The 25,765-nt window shown below is 39.9% G+C and overlaps 1 protein-coding gene across 1 annotated transcript in view; it reads right to left on the bottom strand.

Moving 5' to 3' along the window:
- Positions 1-10,154: 10,154 nt before the first annotated feature.
- The window catches only part of LOC120523512 (SPRY domain-containing protein 7), a 43,736-nt gene continuing 28,125 nt past the window's right edge, over positions 10,155-25,765 (bottom strand). Inside the window, exons 2-5 of the mRNA XM_039744894.1 lie at positions 22,269-22,385; positions 21,503-21,669; positions 17,115-17,217; positions 10,155-10,897 (exon numbers count right to left, since the gene is read on the bottom strand). Of these exons, the coding sequence (XP_039600828.1) occupies positions 10,800-10,897; positions 17,115-17,217; positions 21,503-21,669; positions 22,269-22,385 (485 nt within the window). The 3' untranslated portion in view covers positions 10,155-10,799. The remainder of the gene's footprint in view (positions 10,898-17,114; positions 17,218-21,502; positions 21,670-22,268; positions 22,386-25,765) is intronic.

Raw genomic sequence — 25,765 nt, 5'->3', positions numbered from 1 at the left:
CTCCCAGAGACTTACACTCTTTCCTTATTTAAATATGTCATCCTCAATGAATGTACATCCCATGTCTGATTCACTTTACACCTACAAAATCTCCCATCTTGATTCCCAGTCCTGACACTGACTACAAAAAAAAAAACCCAACAATTTAGGTGAATGAGCCAAAGGAATACCTCAGTACAGAATATCATAGTCACACTGCTTCACAGAAATGTTGCTCAATTCTCTTGAACTCCATTACTGTCTCCCTTGCTTAATTTGGCTGTTGGTACACAGGGTAACCCACAAATTTAATCAAAAAGTCGCACCGGTCACAAGGTTGGTTTCCAAATACTCTCAAAGTAGAAGCAGATTAGCCAAACCAAGTGACTAAGAAATTACTGTAGCACAAGAAGCGACAGTGTTCTGTCCTGAAGTCATTGCTTCATACAAGACCTTCACTCCTTCACTTGGTTACAATATGCAGATTTTATGCCCCATGATGGAAATATATTGTTTATAATCCAGTAAAATAATCTAAATTAAGAAAAGTGCAGCAGGGCAGAGAAAACAACACAACAGAAGATCCTTGAACCCTCTTAATCCAATTCAGTGTCAGAGCTGAGCCAGAGTTTATCACGGTAACACTGGGTGTAATCCATAAAGACCGTCAACAAATGTGATCTGTCTGAACTTGACAGGTTCACAGTACCTGAATACTTGGTGTGAAATAGAGAACTGGTGGATAAAGAGTCCGTAGCAGTTTATTACATAGTTGCTGCTTTGCCTACTGACTGGTGAATAGTAGAAAACTGCTAATAACAGAACTGTTCATCCAGGGGAATGTGCAATCTTCTAAAAATGAGCCAGCCTTTATTTCTTATAGCACCTTTCTGTAGTGAAGGCTGTTCTGATGGGTGTTACAAGTACAGAAAGGCAGCTGAACTCCTTTTGTATTTTTTATTATTTAAGTACAAGTGAGTCAGAGGTAAGGATTGAACCAGAGGCTTGGCCACCAGGGCAAACAGCATACCTGACTCTTTCGACTGGGCCACAAGGTCCTGTGACACTTTTAGTAATGGAGTCATTATAAAACAGTGGGAGCAGTTTTAAATTGGATAGGTGCTACTCAAAACTGTGAGTGCATATAAAAGTCAGACGTAGTGACGCAGAACGTTTAGTAGGGTTTGACTAATTAATTACATGTATGCGCATATGTGCTCCTTGTGCCATTTAGCATGGTGCGTGCAATAATGATATGAAATGTCTACTCAGTAAAGGGAAAAAGGGGGGTAAAATGCAGAGAAGACAATGAGATTGAGGGAAGAGAAATGTCCTAGCAGCATGGTCTGCCTTCTGATGAAGGAACTACCAACCCACTGAGTTACACAAGTAGCAGAGAACATGGAGAACCCAGGAATTGCTCAGCAGGTGCCAACAAAGGTGGCTGAGAACTCCCTATGGATATCAGTTGAAATGGCAGGGATGGCTCTGGCAGCGGGGGCCGAGTTTGGGGGCAAGTGGCATATTGGGCCTGATGATTCACTAGGAGAAAGCAGAGGAGATGAGTGAGGTGTACCAGAGTGAGGAGCTGCTTTTGATGGGTCCAGCGAAGTTGCATCATGAGGGTAGAGTAAGTTTGATGAATATTATGTCACTAACCTTATTGTCATGACAGAGATGCTATAGCAATGACTTTAATGACAACCTGTGTCATTCAGGATTGACTTTAAAATTCTGCTTATGGTTTATAAAGCCTTAAATAATCTCGCCTCATCTTATATATCGGAATGTCTGACATCTTATATTCCAAATCGTAACCTGAGATCCTCAAATGAGTGTCTCCTTAGAATTCCAATTGGTGCAAGTGCAACAATCTTTCTCTTAATGTGAATAAGGCAAAATATATAATTGTTGAGTTCGGGAAGGTCTATGCTGTCCACACCCCACTGTATATTAAGGACTCAGAGGTGAAATTGGTCAAGACCATCAAATTCCTTTGTGAACACTTGGCAGCTGACTTTACTTGGTCAATTAACACCACCTCCTTTGTCAAAAAGGTGCAGTAGCATCTCTACTTTCATTGGCTACAGCAGGCTGCAAGCCTGCCTTGCCCCATTCTCAGCACAGTCTACAGGGGCAACACAGAGAGCATTCTGTCCAAATGCATCACTGTCTGGTTTAGGAACTGCAGTGCACCTGACCATAAGATTCTATAACAGATAGTGCACACAGCAGAAAAGATCATTGGGACTGCCCTGCCCCCCATTAAAGAAATCTTTATAAAGCAATGCATCTGCAAAACTTATAGCACTGTTAGGAACTGCTCCCACCCCTCCGATGGTTTCCTTGTCCCTCTTCCATTTAGGTACTGTAGCCTGTGAAACAGTTCTGCTAGGTTCTGCAACAGCTTTTACTACTTGGCTGTCTGGACTCTGACCTTGGTGCTACCCCGCTGCCCTCAGGTCTGCTAATAGTTCATCCATCCATCCTGTTCCACTTATACGGGGTCGGGTCGTGGGGGCAGCAGCTTGAGCAGAGAGGCCCAGACTTCCCTCTCCCCGGCCACTTCTTCCAGCTCTTCCGGGAGAATCCCAAGGCTTTCCCAGGCCAGCCGGGAGACATAGTCCCTCCAGCGTGTCCTGGGTCTTCCCCGGGGCCTCCTCCCGGTTGGACATGCCCGGAACACCTCACCAGGGAGGTGTCCAGGAGGCATCCTGATCAGATGCCCGGTCCACCTCACCCGACTCCTCTTGATGCGGAGGAGTAGCGGCTCTACTCTGAGCCCCTCCTGGATGACTGAGCTTCTCACCCTATCTTTAAGGGAAAACCCAGACACCCTGCGGAGGAAACTCATTTCAGCCGCTTGTATTCGTGATCCCATTCTTTCGGTCACTACCCATAGCTCATGACCATAGGTGAGGGTAGGAACGTAGATCGACCCTGAGAGGGCACGCCACCCTTTTCCGGCTGAGGACCATGGTCTCGGATTTGGAGGTGCTGATTCTCATCCCAGCCGCTTCACACTCAGCTGTGAACCGTTCCAGAGAGAGCTGAAGATCACGGCCTGATGAAGCAAACAGGACAACGTCATCTGCAAAAAGCAGTGACCCAATCCTGAGTCCACCAAACTGGACCCCTTCAACACCCTGGCTGCGCCTAGAAATTCTGTCCATAAAAGTTATGAATAGAATCGGTGACAAAGGGCAGCCCTGGCAGAGTCCAAATGTCACTGGAAATGGGCTCGACTTACTGCCAGCAATGCGGACCAAGCTCTGACACCGGTTGTACAGGGACCGAACAGCTCTTATCAGGGAGTCCGGTACCCCATACTCCCGGATCACCCCCCACAGGATTCCACTAGGGACACAGTCAAACGCCTTTTCCAAGTCCACAAAACACATGTAGACTGGTTGGGCAAACTCCCATACACCCTCCAGGATTCTGCTAAGGGTGTAGAGCTGGTCCACTGTTCCACGACCAGGACAAAAACCACACTGATCCTCCGGAATCCGAGGTTTGACTATCTGACGGACCCTCCTCTCCAGAACTCCCGAATAGACTTTTCCAGGGAGGCTGAGGAGTGTGATCCCTCTGTAGCTGGAACACACCCTCCAGTCCCCCTTTTTAAAGAGGGGGACCACCACCCCGGTCTGCCAATCCAGAGGCACTGTCCCCAATGTCCAAGCGATGTTGCAGACGTGTCAACCAAGAAAGTCCTACAACATCCAGAGCCTTGAGGAACTCCGGCCGTATCTCATCCACACCCGGGGCCCTGCCACCAAGGAGTTTTTTGACCACCTCGTTGACCTCAGTCCCAGAGATGGGAAAGCCCACCTCAGAGTCCCCAGGCTCTGCTTCCTCATTGGAAGGCATGTTAGTGGGATTGAGGAGGTCTTCGAAGTACTCCCCCCACCGACTCACAACGTCCTGAGTCGAGGTCAGCAGCGCACCATCCCCACCATATACGGTGTTGACACTGCACTGCTTCCCCCTCCTGAGACGCCGGATGGTGGTCCAGAATCTCCTCGAAGCCATCTGAAAGTCGTTCTCCATGGCCTCTCCAAACTACTCCCATGCCCGAGTTTTTGCCTCAGCAACCACTGACGCCGCATTCCGCTTGGCCTGCTGGTACCTATCAGCTGCCTCCAGAGACCCACAGGACAAAAAGGTCCTATAGGACTCCTTCTTCAGCTTGACAGCATCCCTCACCGCCGGTGTCCACCAACGGGTTTGGGGATTGCCACCACGACAGGCACCGACCACCTTACGGCCACAGCTCCAGTCAGCCACCTCAACAATAGAGGCACGGAACATGGCCCATTCGGACTCAATGTCCCCCACCTCCCTTGGGACGTGGTTGAAGTTCTGCCGAAGGTAGGAGTTGAAGCTACTTCTGACAGGGGACTCTGTCAGCCGTTCCCAGCAGACCCTCTCAACACGTTTGGGCCTACCAGGCCTGACTGGCATCTTCCCCCGCCATCGAAGCCAACTCACCACCAGGTGGTGATCAGTTGACAGCTCCGCCCCTCTCTTCACCCGAGTGTCCAAGACATGTGGCCGCAAGTCCGACAACATGACCACTAGGTCGACCATTAAATAACGAAAACCTTCTCCTTATTTGTTCAATGCTTTCACGAAATTCTTCATGAGTCCCAGTTTTATGTGAATAGGACTCAAAAATATGTTTGCCGGGTCGACGAGCGATTCATGTGCCACATTTTTCTGTCCTGGAACTAACTTTTTACAGAGTTGCCAGTTCTGTCGAGAATAGTGCGACACTTTGGCACGGCTGTCCCATTCACAGATGAAACAACAGTACTTTGTATTGCCGAGTTGCAGTCCTAGTAACAGAGCAATGACTTTCAGATCTCCACAGATATTCCAGTTGTACCTGCTATACTGGACGTGCTTTAGCAACAGTTCCATATTCTCATACGCTTCTTTCTTGTGTGCTGCATAGTCAACATGTACTGGAGGATAAACGTTGCCATTGTGTAGCAGAACAGCTGTCAGGCATAACATTGACGAATCAATGAAGAGACGCCACTCTTCCGGGTTGTGATCACAACCCAAGGCCAAGAACAATCCTTCAATGTCACAACAGAAACAGAGACTGTCGACTTGTGCAAAAAATTTGGTTATATCACGATGTCGGCCTCGAAACACAGAAAGTTTCATACCTGGTGACAGCAAACGCCATTCTTGCAGTCTCGAACCCAGCAGCTCAGCTTTTGCTTTTGACAGACCTAAATTTCTGACCAAATTGTTCAATTCGAACTGTGTTATCAGATGCGGATCGCCTGATGAGCACGGTTCAAAACCAGGTCAATGTCACTGTCAGTACCCTGCATTGCAGTTTCTTCATCTGGTTCATCTAAGGTCCAATCCTCTGGTGGTTTCGGAATTGGAAGACTGTTGTCATGTGGCACGGGTCTCATTGCTGAAGGCAGATTAGAATATTCAATTGACTTCTTGTTTTTGGCAGAGAAATTAGACACATCAGTCAAACAGAAGTAACAGTCCATCACATGGTGTTTCTGTTCTCGCTATATCATCAGAACAGCAATTGGCATCGTCTTTTGAGTGCCTCTGAGCCAGTGCTCTCAGATTGACAGCACATGTCGCACAGCAAATGTGAGGCACCCATTCCTTGCCTTGATCACCAATTCTGCAGCTGAAATACAGATGATAAGCTTTCTTCACAAGACCAATTATCCAATGTCTCTGAGGTGAAAGTGTATATTTGCCACAGATATAGCAGAATGTATCGCGGCTGTCATGACACTGACGAGACATATTGCCTGACACCAAAACGTCTATAGCATCAAGCTTACTTACTGTTATATTGCTACAGATACTATACTTTACTATACTAACCTGACTATCTATATTAACCAAATGAGCAGGATCGGTGTATTCAAGCCACCTTTATAGCACGCTGATACAGCGTCAAGCTCGTTCAGACCTTCCCAGGCATGCCCAGGATGTCAACTTCCACAGAACAGTTTCCAACCTGGCCTGACTCCATGCCTCGACATGCCCAGGCAGCACAAACCGCTGTTGATAAGTCACTTACGAGAGTGAAAATGCTTGGATACAAATATAACAAAAAATCATGACAAAACTGAAGATTTCTCTGAAATGGTACATGATGGGTAAATTGTGATGTCATATTCGTGATCAGCACCCAGAAATCTATAAGAAACAACCAACAGTGTTCAAGAAGCAAAATCTTTGTTGTGCAGTGATATTTACAGAAAATGGTTTATTTTGACTTTGGAAAAGCATTGTTACATACAACACAAGCAGTCACATTACAAATTCTGGATGGATAAGTATGTCTTCAAACCTTTTATCGTGCAGAAAATTACATTGACTTTTAGGGGGATCGAAACTTTTGCACGGCACTGCACATGCTGCCCTGTGATCCTGAGGAGCATTACTTTGTGGCACTGTATGCTGCAATACCGGGTGTAGATGGTACCAAAATACAGCCACTTGATTGTATATTGAAACAGGTCTACAAAAGAACAAATTTTATTAGAAGTACTACAGTTATAAAATCATTTGGACTAAACCAGCATTGCACCCACTTTGGCTAACATGGATTTTCCAAATCCTTCAATTAACATTCCATCTGCATTTTATTCCAACTACTGTAAACGATTACTGATATATCCACCTCACTTTCTTATATTCCTGGATCTATTTATTGGAAAGTGTTGGCAGAAGTTAAAAAAAGACTTGAATAGAAGTTCATCTATCGACCTTTCAATCCCAGCTCAGATATTAGGGTGGTAATTCCAGTCAGTCCTCTTAAATGCTGACTGAGACTGTTTGCCTTACTATGTCAAGTTTTTTTAAATGCTTTGGGTGATAGTAAGCCATAAATCTGAAAGAATTTGTATTGGGCTGATTGTATTATATGCTCTTCAGACTTGGCATATTGCAGAGAAAAGAGCTAGAGATGCAACTCGATATGACATACTTTCACTAAAATATAAAATAATGTAAATGCTCTACCGGGTTAATCAATGGAACCCACAAGTTGTGAGATCTTTTTTTAAGAGGGCACTGGTTTGTGCACATTCCAGGAAATAAAAACCTTGAACAATATGCCTTCCTCTTTGTTCTTCACATATGGATTGTCTTAAGAATGATTGGTGTTCTGCCCAACTCTTCTGTATCTGTCCATTACTGTGTTTTTACTTTTGCTTTGCTCAAAGGCAGAAGGATGGTCTTCTTACTGTAATTATTTTGTAAATTCAATTATAAGAATTTAAGGATTTTTAAAATGTCTATCAAAGAAGGTCTGGCAAACTATTTGATAACTCTGGAAGGGTAGGTGAATAGTAGACCTTAATCGAAGAAAAGCCAGGAGCACTTCTAAACCAAGTGGATAGACCCTGCTTAGAGGAGGCAGTTGCAGAAACATTGGTTGGAAATGCATCCATCATTGTGACGAAAGTCGCTGTGATCATCAAAAAAACTTGATAGATGCAAGTAAACCCTGAAAGCACAGGATAGCTTAGGGATTTTTAGCTAACATTCTTCAGTGTTAAACACAAGAAAGGAACAGAGCTTAGTGACTAGCAGACTGGAGTGGAGTGATGGTCTCTGTTTTCAAAGAGGGGGACTAGAGTCTTCATATATATTATGGGGGTGAAGGCTTATGACCATGTAGCCATGGTATTTTGTAGAAGAAGGGATTCCTTGGGTGCACGCCATTTGGTGTTTGCAGAACTACAGTTGCTTTCACACATTTGGCATTAACTTCAAGACTGTTCGATATGGTCACTGGACTCCACCAAAGACTCATCTAGTCACCTCTACCAAGACAGGACATCAGGATACAGCCAAGATTAGAATGATATCCAGTTTGAGGATCTAAAGGCTGCATCTCTAATGTCTGCATATGATACTGTCCCCTAGTCTCATCAGACCGTGATATTCAGTGTACACTGGAATGGTTCAAGGCTAAGTGTGATGTACTGAGGATGACTACTAGTCCCTCTAAATTATATGTCCTAGTCCACCCCAAGAAAAGAGTGGTTTGAAAAGCATGAGCTAATGGCCCAAGTGGGGGAGTTCAAGTGGCGAGGGTGAAGATGACCATAAGACAAAAGCACAACCAGAAAGTGGCTGTGATGCACCAGAAATCTTTCAACATACTTGTCAGTCTGCAGTCCCATCTCCACCCATGGTCACAAGCAGGAACTGAGACAATGAGATTACAGTAACAAACAGTGGATATAAGTCTCTTGCGGAAGGCTAATGGGTTTTCTCTCTCAAGACCCAGTGAAGACCTTGGAGTTGAACAGCTACTTTTCTGAATCAAGAAGAGGCAGATGGTTTTTCCATATACTTAAGAAGCCCAAAGCACACCCACCTTTGGAGTTATACCAGGAAAAGACCAAGATGGAGACCCAGGGCATGCTGAACCTGTGGCCGTATCTGGCCATAGCCCAAGAATGTCTGGATGATACTTTTGGGAATAAAGAGGCCTAGTCAGTTCAGCTCAGCATGTTTCTATCATGATACACACCACACAGATTGATTGGTTGGTTAATACTGAATAATATTAACCGTGACTTTTCACTTTATTATACTAAGAAATGCAATAACCGTAATTCTTATATTAGTGTTGTCTTGTCCATTTTCCATTACAATATCCCACAAAGCTGCATGCTAATTCAGCATTGCCCTGGGCAAGGTCAAGGTGTTTTGTTCCCGGTTTTCTTTTGTATTTAATGTCAGGTGCATCACGTTGCAGTGTCCAACAGTAGTCAGCAAGCATTGACGGATTCCAGTTGCCCTGGTATCATTTCTCCATTGTAGCAATGTCCTGGTGAAACCTTTCAGGTCAGAGAGTGGGCAGAATGACTGGCAAAAGGAATCAGACTATGGACTACTTGGAGCTATAAAGTGGTCCACCATGCTGTACTTAGAACAATTAGTGGTTACCAATGTGATTTGTTTTAATTTATCCATATTCTGAATAGGTCTAGTGCACTAAACAGCTGAAAAATATGGATTCTTTCTCAGAAGCATTGGATGAAAGAGAGGAACCAGCCATAAGGATGATGGCAACCCACATACTTATACCAGGCCAACCCACTTGATCTGCATGTTCAAAAGAAAAAAGATGGACAAGGGAAGGATTTATGAAGACAGCAACTGGACTATCTGAGTTGAAACCAGAATTATGAAGCTGTGAGGGGCAGCAGCAGCACTGACCAGTGCTCAACATACTGTACAAAAATCTTAATATATAATACACTCCCGTGGCTGTCCATTTGTCTGTCCAGAATTTTAAATCACCTGTAGCTCGCAAACCATTTAACCTACTGCCCTGAAATTTGGTACACATAAACTGTGTGTCGTCTACTATCCGCTTTCGCAGGGATGATTGACCTCTATTCCTCTCTTTATTTTATTGTAGAATCAACTCTCAGCAGCGGTCAGCAGGGCGGCCGTGTGGCGCATGCATACGGGCGCCATGCTCATTCCCTGCCACCTTTGCTAGCACTTCCCTTACCTCTTCATATCTTAAATCATTCTTGAGGCAGATTGAAGACTTAAGTGCCAGTTTAAGTGAAAAATTAAGGAAAACGTACTACGTAATTGCAACACAAACACTGACTTAATCAGTTTTAACCCGAAAAGATGCAGACGAAAGAAAAGAAGCAGCGGGTCACTAGGGTGGAGAAAAGAAGAGCTTCTCAGGAAGCAGCAAGTGCATCAAACTCTGAGCAAACGAATGCTAAATGTAGAGAGAAAGAGTATGAAAACTATGAATGCTCAAGTCAAGTGCCTTTACTGGTAACAGATAATCTTCATCAGTTTTATTTTTACCCAGAAAATCAACTTGCCATTTTTTAAAACTGTAAATGGGACACCAAATTCAATCCTACCCACCAAAAGAGTAGCAGTCTTCCAGAGCAATGCTTGGCAAGAGCTCATTAAATGCATTGTGACGACATGCAGTCAAATAAGTGAGAACTTGAAGGTTTAGGACTTCAATATTGTCTAAATAAATAAGAATTTATAATGCAAAGCTTTGAAATTAAAAGTAAATGGAAAAATTGAACACAAAAATCTACCCTTCTCTGCAAAGAGTTCCTATGATGTGTCTTACTGAAATGTGTATTTGTAAAAAACTAAGTACAATACTGTTGACAGTTCCAGAGGAGTGACTATTTCTCAGACAATATTTAATTCCACGGTGTCAGACATTAATAAAATTATAGTACAAGCTGAATTTTTGATGTACATAAACAAATAATTTGTGTTAAAACTGTAAAATGACAGAAGTCTATTATAACATCCTAGAAACAATTTCATGAAACAAGAACCAAGTCCAAGTAGCTGTAGTGTTGCAGTCTTTGCCTACACATACCGTACACTTGTCCTCCATGATCCTGTTGGTATTCACAAAGTCAGCTGGGTTTTCCTGATTGAATAAAGGGAATGTCACATTTAAAAGTGGAACTGCTCACCTCATTTGCACTGTAGCTGCCAAAGCAGCTGTCACTTAAGAACTTTCATCTTTTTACCCACACCTGAATTTCCTTTGAATGAAAAATATAATTTACCGTATATTCTGCATTAAGAAACCTGATAAAGAAACAAAAACGTGATTAAAGTGTTTCTTCTACATGGTGTGTAGCTGGACAAAACCACTCTCTGGACAGTCACAAGAGTACATTATAAATCAAAACATAACAGTGCTTTGCACAATTCATTGAAAAGCTTAGAAGAAGCACAAGAAAAACTTTTGTAACAGTGCAGAGTGCAGGCCGCTGAGGGAGATGTGCTTCTCAAAAGATCTGCTGTTCAAAGAGAATCTTCTCAAAGCCTTGAGGTGGCGTGTGATAAAATTCACTGAACTGACAATCCAAAATTGCACTTTCATCAACTGAAAGAAACAAAAAAAAAAAAACACACAAATGAAGTCAAAACATAAAAGTTAAGTTTATCTAAGTAGACATTAGACTACAGTTACTCTTGGCATGCACTTCAGAGGTGATGTAAGCTGATAACTCCTGTAACTACCTGACATACTTCATCTAATGACTTGTGATGGGCAAAACAGCCATACTTCACTTTGTATGCAGCTTTGTGAAATGGACACAAAAATAAAAAAACATTTGTCCTGTGACTTTTACACTACTAAAGAGAGCGTTTTTAAGGTGGAAAGCAAAGAATATTACTCCCTAAATGTTTGGCAACAACTCACACCCATTTTGGACATGTAAATTTCCCAGAAAAACGGAAGTGTCTTACAGAAATGCAACATGGCTAATAAGTTATAGAATTCATGTTAGAACATTTCATGTTTTTCGGAGTCACTAAACCAGTGCTTCCCAACCCGTGTGCTGTGGCACCCTGGTATGCCATGAGCACGGACTAAGGGTGCCATTGCCAGGTGTCAGAACATAAAAAAATTTGATTTGAACTGATAATAATAATACCAATTACACCTCAAGACTACAGTCATGCTACCTGTGTGCTTTAATACAGTCCAGCGTGCATCCTACTTCAACTGCAGTCTGACGAATTAATAAATATTAGCTCTAATTTACTTACCTGCCACAGGGTAAGTGATGTTGCTTCCTGTTGTCTGTTTGGTTTTTTTTTTTGCGCAGAAAATGGCAGACTGTAGTAAAAGTCGTAAACATAAAAACTACAGCAGCATCAACGACCTCAATGAAAATGATAATGCGGGGAGCAGTAAAGTTGCAAAAACAAAAACACGATACTATCAGGACAGTTACTTGAATTATGGGTTTACATTTGTTAACAAAAAAGGTATTCAGCACCCGCAATGTTTGTTGTACGGTGATATCCTTGCAAATGAAGCCATGGTTCCAAGCAAATTGCAACGTCACTTTCAAACCAAGCATCAGAATGCAAATAACAAGAACTCGGCATATTTTAGGCGTTTAATGGACAGCCAGCAGAAGCAAGCACAGCTGTTTATGAAAACTGTGTCGGTGTCAGACAAAGCCCAGTTGGCTAGTTTTGAAGTCGCAGAACTGGTTGCCTTGGCAATGAAACCACACACCATAGTCGAATCTTTGATTATGCCAGCATGCAAGATAATGGTGAAAACGATGCTTGGTGACGATGCAGAAAAAGTCATATCCAAAATGCCATCGTCAAACAACACCGTTTCTAGGAGGACAGAAGCCATGTCATCCGACATCAACAATAACGTGTGTGTTTTAATTCAGACCTGTAAATGATTTGCTCTGCAGATCGTACAGATGTTAGTGGAAAATCCCAGCTGCTGGCCTTTGTAATGTTTTCGAACGGCACAGAAATGTTGGAACAGTTTCTGTTTTGCAAGGAACTTATTGAAACAAAGGGAGAAGATGTATATAAACATGTTTGCACGTTTTTCAGTGAGAATGATTTGTTGTGGGAATGGTGTGTTGCTATTTGCACAGATGGTGCTCCTTCTATGACTGGCAAAATGAGTGGTTTCACGGCATTTGCTAAGCGTGAAAATCCGAACATAATCACCACCCATTGCTTCATACATAGAGAAGCACTTGTGAGCAAGATGTTGGGAACTGAACAGCAGTCAGTTTTAGATCAGGTCGTTAACATTGTTAACTTCATCAAAATCCTTCCAGTCAAGTGCAGACTGTTTGAGAAACTGTGCAAAGACATGGGATCAGAACATTACACTCTGCTAATGCATACAGAAGTCAGATGGCTGTCAAGAGGTAAAGTTCTGTCACGGGTGTATGAACTGAGAGATGAACTCCACCAGTTATTTCTTAATGAACAAGCAAACAATGAGTTTGTAACACTGTTGGCTGATCCAACATGGTGCAGCAAACTTGCATATCTCGTTGACATTTTTGAAGTATTGAATGCATTGAATTCGGGCATGCCGGGCAATGATTTGAACATACTGTCTGTTACAGACAAGCTGCAAGCTTTCCGTTGTAAATTTCTGATGTGGAGAAGTGAAATAGAAACAACCCATTTAATGTGCATGTTTCCTCGAGCACTACAGGCTGATCCTGGAGCCGTTGTGTTGCATGATGTCATTGTTAAGCATTTGTCACAGTTGGGAGACAATTTGTAACATTACTTTCCAAGTTTAGACATCCCTGGCAATGACTGGATAAGGAACCCATTCCATCAGCAGTTGGACTTGTCTAACTTACAGAAGACAGAGAAAGAACAGCTACTTGACATTGCGAGTGACCGAACATTACAGCTGAAGTTTAAGGACATGAATTTAACAGAGTTTTGGATTATGGTTGAAAAGAAACGCCCTGTGTTAGGAGCTAAGGCTGTCGGCATACTTATTCCATTCTGCACCACTTATCTGAGTGAAAAGGCATTTTCGGCATTGACGCTACTGAAGAAAAAACACAGAGGATGTTTATTGTCAGTTGAAAATGACTTACGAGTGTGTTTGTCAACTGCAGTTCGAGCTTGTATTGACAAACATTTAAATTCTCTTTGAAGTCAGCCTTCGCATTAATTATGACGGTATAGTCTGCTTTGTGCCTTGTGACTTATTGCACTTTTCATGTTTGTGTTGTGTTCAAGTTTTTCATTTGAGACTGGTTTACTGGCAATTTATTTTTGTTACTTTCGTAAATGCAAAAATGTGTAGTTGGTACACCTTATAAAAATAGGAATCTCATTCTACTCAACTGATGAGTTAAGATTAAATTGTTAATTTGAGTAGTTGCATATCAGAGTGAAATTCACTAAAGGTGCCATGGTTTGGGAGAGGTTGGGAAGCACTGCACAAAACAATACAAAATGTTGTTTCAACTGTCACGTCTATGTGGAGGGCAATAAAAATACTGAAGGTAGAAAACTCTTAGCTGATATTTTTATTTGTTTTCTCCCTGCCTAGTTTGAAAAGTGTTTTTATTATTCATTGAAAACTTACAACACCAACAACGTAGAAAGTGAAAATACTTCAGACTGAGTATGAATTCACTAGAAGAAATGGAGTAGCCTACCACAAAATCATGTTACTACCTTGCTTCTGTTACTATTGTTTATTTGACAGACACCTTTGCCGAAGGGACCTTGTAGAATAAATATTTATTACAATTGTTCATGCCAGATTTGATGGTTCTAGCACCTCAGAAACATCTGGCAGATATGCAGACAAAAACACCTTGACAGCAAGAGATGTTGGGAGCAAATGGTCATACTTGTTCAAGCTAAAAGACAGACCACAAAACCTTAATCTACAGCTTTTTAACAACAGCGGTATGTTGAAGGTCATTTCACATTCAAGTTGAACATCACATGTACAGGGTGGTCCAGATCTAACTGTGCAGATCCAGATCGTCTGGATGACTTTGATTTATGCAGGGACAATTCCAGTTCGGCGCGAAGTTGATTCTTCATGTCGTCAGTTCGCACACTTCTCGATAGTCCTGGATTTTTTGGGTGATTTTTTATGTAATAAACTTAAGTTATAGCATAGCGACAACTGCATAATTAGATCTGGACCACCCTATAGAGAGTTCAGCTGAATTCTAACTTGTACATCTGATCACCCTCAACGTACAACTAAGCACCTAGCCTATAGCCGCGGAAGATCAAAGGTCAAAGCAGAAAGATTTATGTATAATGGTCATGTGATTGATTCTCTATTTCTGCACAGACATTCAAACAGTAGGGTCAAAATTTGGCACAAACAGCATAAATCCAAGGATCCATCTTACCTTGTTGTCAATTGTAGTGGTAGCACAATGGTGAGGAAAATGGTGCGGGGCATGTGAATTAACACAAGCTAAAAATTATATGTGCTACTGATACAAGTTAAAAAACAACATTAATATATATATATAATAAATAGTGTACTGCTGCATAAAATACATCTGAAAATCCAAACAAATGTGACACTCATAAAACAAAGATCTTCACAAAAACAGGATTCTCTGTACACACAAGTGCTTAAAGGGACAGATAAGCCAGGAACACTTTGCACTGAACCAATAAAAAATTTGTTCATGATTGCTTAAACACTTTAAATGCTTTTTCCTTTTACCAGCTACATTATGCTTCTTTTTTGGTCATACAGGCAAAAAGACAAAATATCAAAATGGAAGAGGGAGCATGGAACTGACCATCACAAGAACTAGACAGCACTACACCACCACTTGAATCATAGAGGCTACATTATTAGTGTACTGAAAACAAGAACAAAAGGAAATGGCACCACCTCAGAAAACTCAAACCACTAACCAAACACTAAACTAAAATTTGTCAGCAAGGTTACTGACAGCTGTCCTGTAATTTACAAGTGAAGAATTTTAAAACTCATTTTCTTAGCTGGTGGTACTAAAGTGGCTGTAATTTGTATTTTGCACTTAAACCACCATTGTGTTCTGTTTGAGGACTACACTTTTCATTCATGCAGTCTTTCATAAGATTCACAGATTGCTAAAGGAAGCTATCTTGTTATCACAAGTAATCTGGGTGATCAGATCTTGTGTCTGATGTGATTGGTCAATAAATACAGTGTACCGATGTACTGCTAACATGGTACAATAACGTGCCCAAAGCCGCATGCATCTACGTGAGGGACTTGAATGAGAAAATATTCACATCTAATATACAGGACACATAAAGTTGGCACACCATATTTGGGGTTTATGTATTTACTGTCACAATGTCTAGTCACCATAGTATGTAACAACTGCATTTATTTAAACGGCCTTCTTACCACTGTGTTGGATTCAGATCCCTTACCTGGCTGGGAGCCCAACTGAAGCAAGCACAGGGAGATTATTTAAATAATATGCTGCCACTAACTGCTAGGTGGCAGCAATCTGGGAGACAGGCACTCCAATGGACACCCACAGATCAGCCCTGTTGGGGTCCCTGGGCTCAACAAGAGTGTGATCCAAGGAGCTGTGCTCTGTGGGTTTTGGGACTTCCAATGGACCTAGAAGTACTTCTGTCAGGCTATTACCTGGCACAAGAAATACTTCCTGGTCCAAGATAAAAGGAACTGCTCAGCTACATCCGAGTGAGTCGGAATCGGGAGGAAAGTGGACAAAGCTCGCCTGGAGGTATGGAGGAGACCGGAAAAAAAAAATTGTATAAGAGGCACTGTGAAGGCATTGTTGAGAATAAATCATTTATGTGAACCCAGGACTTGTGTCAGTGTGCTGGTGTTTGAGGTTTGGGGTACTGCAACACCTCCTACTGCTCACACCATATTAGTATCATTATGTTTCTGGACATCTGGATGACAGAGTGGCCTCTTTACTGTCAAAATGGAATTTGCACTACATACTAATGTCTTGGTACACCATGTAAGGTCAACTGGTGCCTCAAAACCATCTGGATTTTAATTAGTGTGACTTTGTGAATGAATATAAGAAGTCAGCTCTGACTGGAGTGACAGTGCATCAAAGGGCACAGTCACAAACATATTAGGTAATGAAGGGTAAAAGGTATGCTTTTGAAAAGTCTGACAGAATATGCTAACTTTACATTAATTGCAACCCAGCCAGAAAAACTAGATTTTTTTTAATCATGAAAAAAGAGTGCTGCCAAATTTTCAAGCCATTACTTGTGGTAAAAACAGGGTTTCCAATGCCAGCAAAAGAAGATTCAAGCAAGTCAGTTTGTTATTGTATGATAATTTTACAAAACACAAAGTTTATAAATTAATAAGAATATAATGAGTACACACAGAGATGCATATTTGATTAAATGGACAGAATAACAAAGTGGTTTAAAACTGATCAACATAAAGGGGGCCTAGAAATATGAGTCCATTAATTAATTGTTGAACTACAATGAATGTTATAATGAAAGTTCATAATGTTGTACACATAATGAATAATGAGTAAATGACATAAATGCACTGGTTAATGTCATTTTTTATTTGTAATGTTCCTATTGAATACTTTTGATTGACAAATCTGAAATAGTAGAGAAGGAGGAAAAAAAGTACATTTAATATGTAACATACTTTCTAAAATACATTTGTTAGAGGCCCTTATTAATATAAATGACATAGATTTATCAGTTAGTCTTTGTCTTTAAACAATTCTTCCCATGGAAAATTAGTCAGTGGACAATACCTGTCAGAAACAAGTGACACCAGAACTATCCATTAGACTTACCATACACAACAGGGTATACTGTCCCTCTAATTCCTGATGCAGGACAATGCATATTTTTTCCATTTAAATATACATTTAATTCCACATGATCATATGTGACACCCTAGGAAAGAAAAAGGGAGACTAAAATTACAGCTTATCCCCATATTTAATTCCAAAAATATGCAGTATGTAACAAGTATGCTAAATTTCTCACTTAAGTTTGCTCTCTTTAATAAAGAGCTCTCTTTGCTAGAAGCATAAATTAAATAAGGGGATACAAACAGCAATGAGAAAAGGCAATATAAACACACAACAAGGTAATACTCTTTTATACTAGTAAAATGCAACTTACAGAAAAGAAAAAACTACATAATGTACAGTAGTTACTAAAAGGGGATCTGATGTGGATGTGGTAATCAAAGCTAGGTTACTAAGCATATGCAATCCTAGATTTCAGGTTTTGCGCAGAAAATGAGATTGGCAGTGTGACTAAGAAAAAAAAAAATTTGGATAATTCAGGTAGTTTTGGAAATTGTTTACATTTTCAAAATGTCTTTTTTAGTACTAAATATGGTAAATGAGAAAAATAAAAAGCCCTCCATTTATTCTTTTTTCTGAAAATGCTTTGTCTATTGCAGTTTCTTATGAATTCATACCATATGTTGGTAGCACTGGATGCAAAGCATAAATGAACCCAAAGTGACCAATCAGGCTCAAGAAACATTCACACTCATACTTGGTTAATTTAGAGATGTCCATTACCCTAATGTACACTGATAAAGAGATAATCATGTCATAACAGTGTGGACTGCTTTTCTTTCCTAGGACACAAAGCGGAAGCATAAGTGGACAATGGCCGGCAGCGAGATGCAGCGCATTGTTGAAGAACTCTGGGCCCTAAGCAACTCCTGACTAGATGGATACACCTGAAGAACTGAAGGAACGGAGTCTTCCTTGGCAGCTGAAATCATCACAGCTCATCAATATTCAGCAACTTCGAGTCCTCACCATGCCGCTCATATTTCAGAAGCAAGTGAGTTTTAGTATGAAACTTCAGTATTTCTTGCCCTAAACAGAAATTTTTTGTTTCTTGTTTTCCCGGTGCTTGTGTATAAGATAATATGCAGTCTTCAAGAGGCACAAGGACAGGGTAAGGGGGACCATCGTAATATATGCCGGAGTAAACGATGTGCAATACTGACAGTCGGAGGATCTCAAAACAGATTTTGAAGCAATTAATAATGCCATGCAGCAGAGGACCCTGGCTGCAAGAATCTTCATTTCAGGTCCCTTACCTCTGGCTAGAAGATCAGATGAATACTACAGTCATCTGCTGGAATTAAACAACTGGTTGAAAGGCTTCAGTGAGGGACAAAACCAGGTTTATGGACAACTGTGATTTCTTCTGGGAGAGGCCCTGTTTCTTCAGTCGAGATGGTGTCCATCCTAATAGATTTGCTGTCTGGGTCCTCTCAGAAAACATCTGTAAGGTAATTTGTCTCTCCTGCCTATGTAATTCTAATCCAAATTCTTTCCATAATGCCTTGCTAGGATAGGATAACTCTGTATTGAGCTCTTCCGCAAATGTGCACTGCATTAGCACTATAATAACCAACCTCAGCCTAAGTTTAAAAAAAAAAAAACCCAGACAATGCAGCATAAATGCATATAATTTAATTACTATTTCACCTGTAGATGTGCACAGTATTAAAACTATAACAGATTATACATTAAATAAAAAATCTGCACAAAGCAGCATTGACACAACGACATTTCCATTTTGAACAGCTGTAACACTCTGCCAATTCAGCACTATTCTTCCGAGACCTTAAATATGACCTTATTAAATACATTAACCAACAAGATGTTTTACATCAATGATCTTATTAGTGATTGGAAAATCAACTTTCTTACATTAAGTGAAACGTGGCTCACCTTCGATGGTGTGGCTGTATTAATTAAATTTGCACAATTTGCAAGTGTTTACTTCCTACCATTAAGATGTAAAGATGTTGACTTTGGTATGTTCACGTCTTTTGAGCATCTTGTAGTTTTTATTCTAGGAGTTTCTCAGTCTCTAGTACTGTCCATGCATAGACAGCCTATATATAATGTGTCTTTTACTGAGAAATTCTCAGACTAAGTGTCAATTATAATAACTAACTAAGACAGGTTCTTAAGTGTTGGAGGCTTTAATTTTCATATCGACAGCCAGTGTGACCCAAAAGCAAAAGAATTTGTTAGCCTCCTGCACTCTTTTGATCTGAGCCAGCACATTAGCCAGCCCACTCACTTGGGGAACTCACGCTGGATTTAGTGATTACTCAAAGATTCAAAGTTGATGTGAGGCAGATTGTGCATATCAGTTTATTACACTATTGTTTCACATTATTTAATGTACAAATACTGATTGCTACAACTAATGAGTATTGCTAAAAAAATGCTATTTTGATACATTTGCAGCTTCAATGTTTGCTAACATTCTAAACAACCAGTTTATTTGTAGTGCTTATTACAACAGTGATAATAAATGTAAATAGTAAGGTGACAAATTCTAGTGCAAAAGTAAGAGCTGCTGCTGACACAGTCACTTCTGAAAAGATTAAAAATCATCCAGCATTATTATACCATGGTAGACCCAAAGAGTGTCTGATTTAAAGAAAAAATGCTAGAGAGCTGATCGTAAATGAAGAAAAACTTGATAGCTCACTATGAAATATTAATGGCTAAAATAACATAGTTCGTTTGTACTAGTTTTACTTCTCTAAAATTATAAATAATAATGCTGGTAATCCAAGAATTTTACTCTCTACTATTGATTGCTTGCTAAACTCAGGTCACTCAATGGAATGCCTCCAAAAACTACCAGTGAAATTTGTGAGGCTTTTGGTATATCTTTTAAAACACAAAATTAATGATATTAGATATAATATAGCAAATTCCCCAAAGCTGATCCTATTAAAATCCAGTATTCCATTTTAAGTGAATTAAATTTTATCAACAGAATAAATTTACCTGATCTCTGTAGAACAATTTCTCAACTGAATTAAATGTACTTTGATGAAGCGACTGTAATAGATGCTCCTCATAGTTTCATATACTACACTACAAACAATTCTATTTATTTTTGACTATGCTCTAACCAACCAGGACCATAACATACTATATAGTCAGTCAGTACCTCATGCATTTCTTTGTTGATGCTGAGCATTTCCACAGAGTCTCTGTTGATTTTAACTATCACAAAACTTAAAACAAACTTTTTTCATGAAAGAAAATGTCTCTAGTTTGCAGCATCATGACAACGGTCTGTCAATATTTATTTACAATTCTTTCGCACTCACAACTTGCACACAACCTGCAGTTTTAAGTAAAATCAGAAACATTACAACAAAGCACTTCAGAATCCAGTAGTCTGTGACACTAGTGTTACATTAGCAGCTTGTAGTGGACAGATTAGTTGTATTTTTTAAAACACATTATTCAAAGTAGATGACAGATTTATCTTTATAGTGCTCCTCAAATACCGAGGCACACCTGCTTGTTCAGCTGCAGAGCAAACAGCATGTCATTTCAATTTTTCTCCGAACAGGAGAAGTCTAGGCAAAAAATAGCCACCCCATATAAAAATGGGAGGAGCTATGGAAGAGGAATAAGAAGAAGAGGTAATGGAAAGTATTATATGTCTACCCCTTTTCTAGTAAAAGGATGAAAGCAGCAATTAAAATACAAAAATGACATGTAAGCATCCTAGATGCTCACTTCATTCTTTTCATTTATTCATAACACATTTCTGTGGAATAGTAAGGAAAATCGCACAATAACTTCCAATTGGGAGAACTCTTTATTAGGGCCATTGCATTTAATAAACACCAGTGTGACACCTAAAAATAAGCTTGTACAGTGCACGTTTGCAAATATCTGGCACTGAAGCAATACGTTTACCATTATGGACACAGATAAACAATGCTTAGTGTCAACTCCATTTCAATTCCCAGGGCAGACTTGCTTGTATCCATTTGTTAATATTGGTACTGTAATTAAAATAAGATGTACCTTCAGTAAAAATTTGGAGTTTGAATGGTATGATGCGAGATCAAATGAAATTGTGAAATAACATGAATAGCAAAATAATATAAACAGACACTTTTGTGAGATTGTAAACCCACATATTAAAAGAAGAAATTACACAATTAGTCATCTCATTTAACATGCATGAAAAATATCTGGATTAAATTATTCTTCATACAGTTAAGTGCACTACATCTATGGAAGGGTTACACATTTATAAAACTGTGAGAGGCTAAAAAAAACCCATAGAAATCAAAAAAATTTAAACATCTCTGCAAATATAATACATGAACATCCTTCATACATTCAGTTAAGATAGGGGGAAAAAGACTCACCACTATGTCTCCTTCCTGGGGAATACTGTTTGCAGGTAAGCGGTTTTTCTCCTCATTATTGTGATAAATAGAACCATCATGTCGCAGAACTAAGCTGTGAATGTCCCGTCCAAGAGGAATGTGATTTAAATTAGCTTTCTGTGTGGCTACTCCCACTCCCCAGACACCTAAGAGAAATAAGTTTAATTTTTCAGAGTGTGTCACATAGTCTGCATTTCTAGTATTTCACTAGAGTGGCTTGTAATATGGAGACCAAAAGTGCACAAAATGCTCCAGATTCAACTTTGTTGCACAGCTTCATTATAACGCCTCTGACCTCTACCTGACACACTGTGCTATGTAAACCAATATCCGATTAGCTGACTAGGTGAGGTAATGTATTCATTTTCAGATGCTGTAATGCATAATACAGGAAAACAATGGAATTGAAATGGGAATCCACTACAGTCAGCCTTCACTTTTATCAAAAAAAACAAAAAAAAAAAACAAACAAATTGCCCACATTTGAGACAATGTACTAAAGTAGCTTTAAATTAACACATAAAACAAAATCATGTAACTAGGGTCTGGTTGTGAACAGTTTGGAAACAAGTACAAATTTGGCTTCATCTCACTGTAGTAACAAAATAATGCTACTACATGTTATGACATCCCGCAGACTAAAAAGATGGGAATAGCAGATGGCAGTGACAAAAGTCCTTATGTGTCAAAGGTTTACCTTTACTTCACATTAGAGTTACAAAAACGAAAACTTAGTATTACCAACCTGTAGACTGAATTTTAAACTCAAAGTAGCTCTTATTCTGGTGTAGAGGGGCATTTGCCAAGCAGCCTCCAGTGCCACATATTCGTCTGCCAGTTTTTACAATTACAACATCTGTACCTGTAGACCAAAGGAAAAAGAAAAAAAACAAAGCAAATGAATGCTCAATATTACCACATGAACTCTCCGTTTTATATAGCACCTTTCTATACTAAACACAATCCTGATGATATTAGAAAAAGTAAGGGATCTTTTTGTTTAGCATAACATTTTACATTTGTTGAAAAATGGCATACTAAAGGGCTGTATAGAGCAATTATTTTTAGCTAATCGAAGGCATTCAAACTAGAACATGGTCTTGTCTGTTGCGGGAGATGGACGTCTGAAGCGGAGCTCCGTTAGCAGTGGTGTTATTTTTTTCTATTATTTCTTATTATCCCGAGGTATCCTGTATTTACCCAACCCGAGGGTTCTATTATAGTATATGCAAGCATATATAAACATGACCGGTAAGAAAGGGGCTCAGAAAGAAACAGAAAAGAAACCTAAAGCTACATCCAAGCCTAGACAGGCAAGTCCAAGTTCAAGGTACGGCCTTTCAGAGACTGACCTGGAACAGACAGGCGAAAGCCCAGACTTCTCGGGACCACAGTTCTCTGCATCATCTCCAGTTGAGAGCGAAAATGGGAGCGAGTGTGCAAGTGATGCAGGTCATGATAGCTTGCCGATTCCAGAATATCACTTGAAACTGGAAAAAGCCTTGCAGTCCGCACATTTATCTACTTCTTGCGAGCTGGGAACATCGGCTATAATAGAGCTCGCTGCTTCATCTATGGTGCACAAAAACAGAAATGATCTGTCCGAACTGAAAGTAATGATCGTTGAGCTCAAGCAAGAGATAAAAAAAAGAAATAAAGAAAGCAATAAATGGTATGCTCAAGACAAGTGAGAAGCTGTGGCATGATAATAAAGACTCTGAGAAATGCGTATATAATTGCTTTGAGGCAGCCTTTAAAGGTATGCTGGAAAAAATTGAGGAGCACATTCAGGAAAATGTGTCTAAATTGAGAACACTTGCCGATCAGCTGGAATACGTTAAGCAGACATTAACGACTCGAATTGAAACAGCAGAAAATTTAGCATCCGCCACTGATTGAAAAGCAACAGCTGCGAATTAAAAAAATAGAACACAGACTTGCTGCTCTGGAAGAAGAATGCAGAAGGAATATTAGAATCGAAGGTCAAACTGAGGATCGTAAAAGTCCAAACCCAGTGAAATTCGTAGCTGAACTGTTCTTCAAAATAATTGGAGAGGACTTTAAATCAGACATCGAAATAGCAGCAGCTTATCGCATACGGGGATCGAACACATCTAAACCTTCTTTTGTTGTGTACTTTGAGAAGTTACAATCTAAATTAAATGTAATGTCACTTCTCAGACAGAAACAAGAGACTATATTTGAAAATAACCTAATTCGTATTTTCCCTGATTTTTCACCCTCAACAGCTGTTAAACGTGCCTCTTTTTATAATATTAAACAGCGCTTACCAAAAGCTAGTATCACATACAGCCTCTTGTATCCTGCCAAACTGAAAGTGGATAACAATAGCCTCTAGGTATGTCAGAGGACCGGGACTTTGTTTTGGGGTCCAGCCTCATGTGGGGAGGCAAATTATTGGTGGGGTGGGGAGATTGGGGGGTGGGAGAGAAAGACAGCAAACTATCTCTAATCTATCCTTTTAATCCTTATAATTCTAATTACCAACATAACAATAGACTGCATGGTAATAACCCCTGGGAAAATTCAAAATTAAGGTCAAAGCTGTCTCACTTTCAGTTAAGACTACAAAATGACATCAAAAATTCCGAATCAATGTCTCCAAGACAGGACAGTTAACTTTATAAGCTGGAATGTTAAAGGCCTGAATCACAAATTAAAAAGAAAGAAAGTATTCTCACACCTAACAGGTCTAAACGCTAAAATAGTATTTTTAAAGGAGACCCATTTATTAAGCAAGGATCAGTTCTGGCTGCAAAAAAGACTGGACTGGCCAAATGTTCCATTCCAGCTTTACAAAAAAAAAACTAGAGGTGTGGGAATTCTTATCCATAGAACAGTCTCATTTGTAGTATCAGATTTTATATCTGATCCTGAAGGGAGATACATGATTGTCATGGGTAATTTATTTAATTGTAAAGTGATTTTGATAAATGTTTATGTACCCAATGTGGATGATAGGGACTTCATCCAAAATGTATTTGCATCCATGACCAATGTGAACACTCATAAAATTATAATGGCTGGGGATTTTAATTGTGTTTTAAATCCAGACCTAGATAGGTCTCCTGTCACAGGGGAGATGACATCTAACACTGCAAAGACAATTACACAGTTTGTAACCGACCACAACTTATCAGACCCCTGGAGATTTCTAAACCCAAACTCAAGAGCATATTTCTTCTACTCCCCAGTGCATCATTGCTACTCAAGAATTGATTATCTCTTTGTAGATAACCATTTATTGCCTATGATTAAATCCTTCAAGTACGACGCTATTGTTATTTCTGACCATGCCCCTCTGATCTTGGAGCTTAAATCATTAGGCCCCACATACTCATCTCCCAGATGGCATCTTAACCCTTAAGAGGATAGATTATCTCATATCTTTCCCACAGAAATAAATTGGAAAGCAAGCAGGTATCAAAGCTAACCAGCGAAATTACTAGAATAGATCAAGAACATGCCAGGTGTCCAAGTGAGGCTCTTCATAGGAAAAGGCAGGCCCTGTATTCAGAACTCAACCTCTTAACAACTAAAAGAAACTGAACAAGTTATTTATAAATCAAGACATCATTACTATGAACATGGAGAGAAAGCTAATAAGCTCTTAGCTCAACAAATCCACAAGCAAGAAGTTCACAATGCAATCCCAGCAATCACCAACACAGAGACAAAATCATTGACCATAAAAATATAATGCACATATTTAGAGACTACTATAAATCCTTATATTCTACTGAGTTTAAAGAAGACAAGACACAATCTAATGCATTTCTGGATGCATTAGAGATACCATAAATAGATACTCTTAGTGCAGATGAATTGGATAAACTATTGGCACTATCAAAATTATTAGATGCTATAAAGTCACTCCAGAGTGGGAAAGCAGCAGTCCCCGACATCTACCCTATCGAATTTTATAAGAGGTTCTCCACTCAGCTAGTTCCCCTCCTATTAGCAACATTTATGGACGCTAGAAACAATAAAATTCTACCTCATACTTTTCGCCAAACCAATTTCACTTCTGAATAATGATGTTAAGATAATCTCCAAAGTCCTAGATAGAAGGATGGAGAAAGTGCTGCCTTTGGTAATATCACAAGATCAAACTGGATTTATTAAAGGCTGACACTTAGCGTTCAATTTTCCACGTCGGTTTAATGTAATATATTCACCCACAAAGTCAAACATCCAGGAGATTTTACTATCCTTGGATGC

Source organism: Polypterus senegalus, chromosome 2 (assembly GCF_016835505.1).
Source record: "Polypterus senegalus isolate Bchr_013 chromosome 2, ASM1683550v1, whole genome shotgun sequence".
In the NCBI taxonomy this organism is placed as follows: domain Eukaryota; kingdom Metazoa; phylum Chordata; class Cladistia; order Polypteriformes; family Polypteridae; genus Polypterus; species Polypterus senegalus.
Note: the sequence above shows the minus strand (reverse complement) of the source record. Positions and strands in the feature narration are given on the sequence as shown.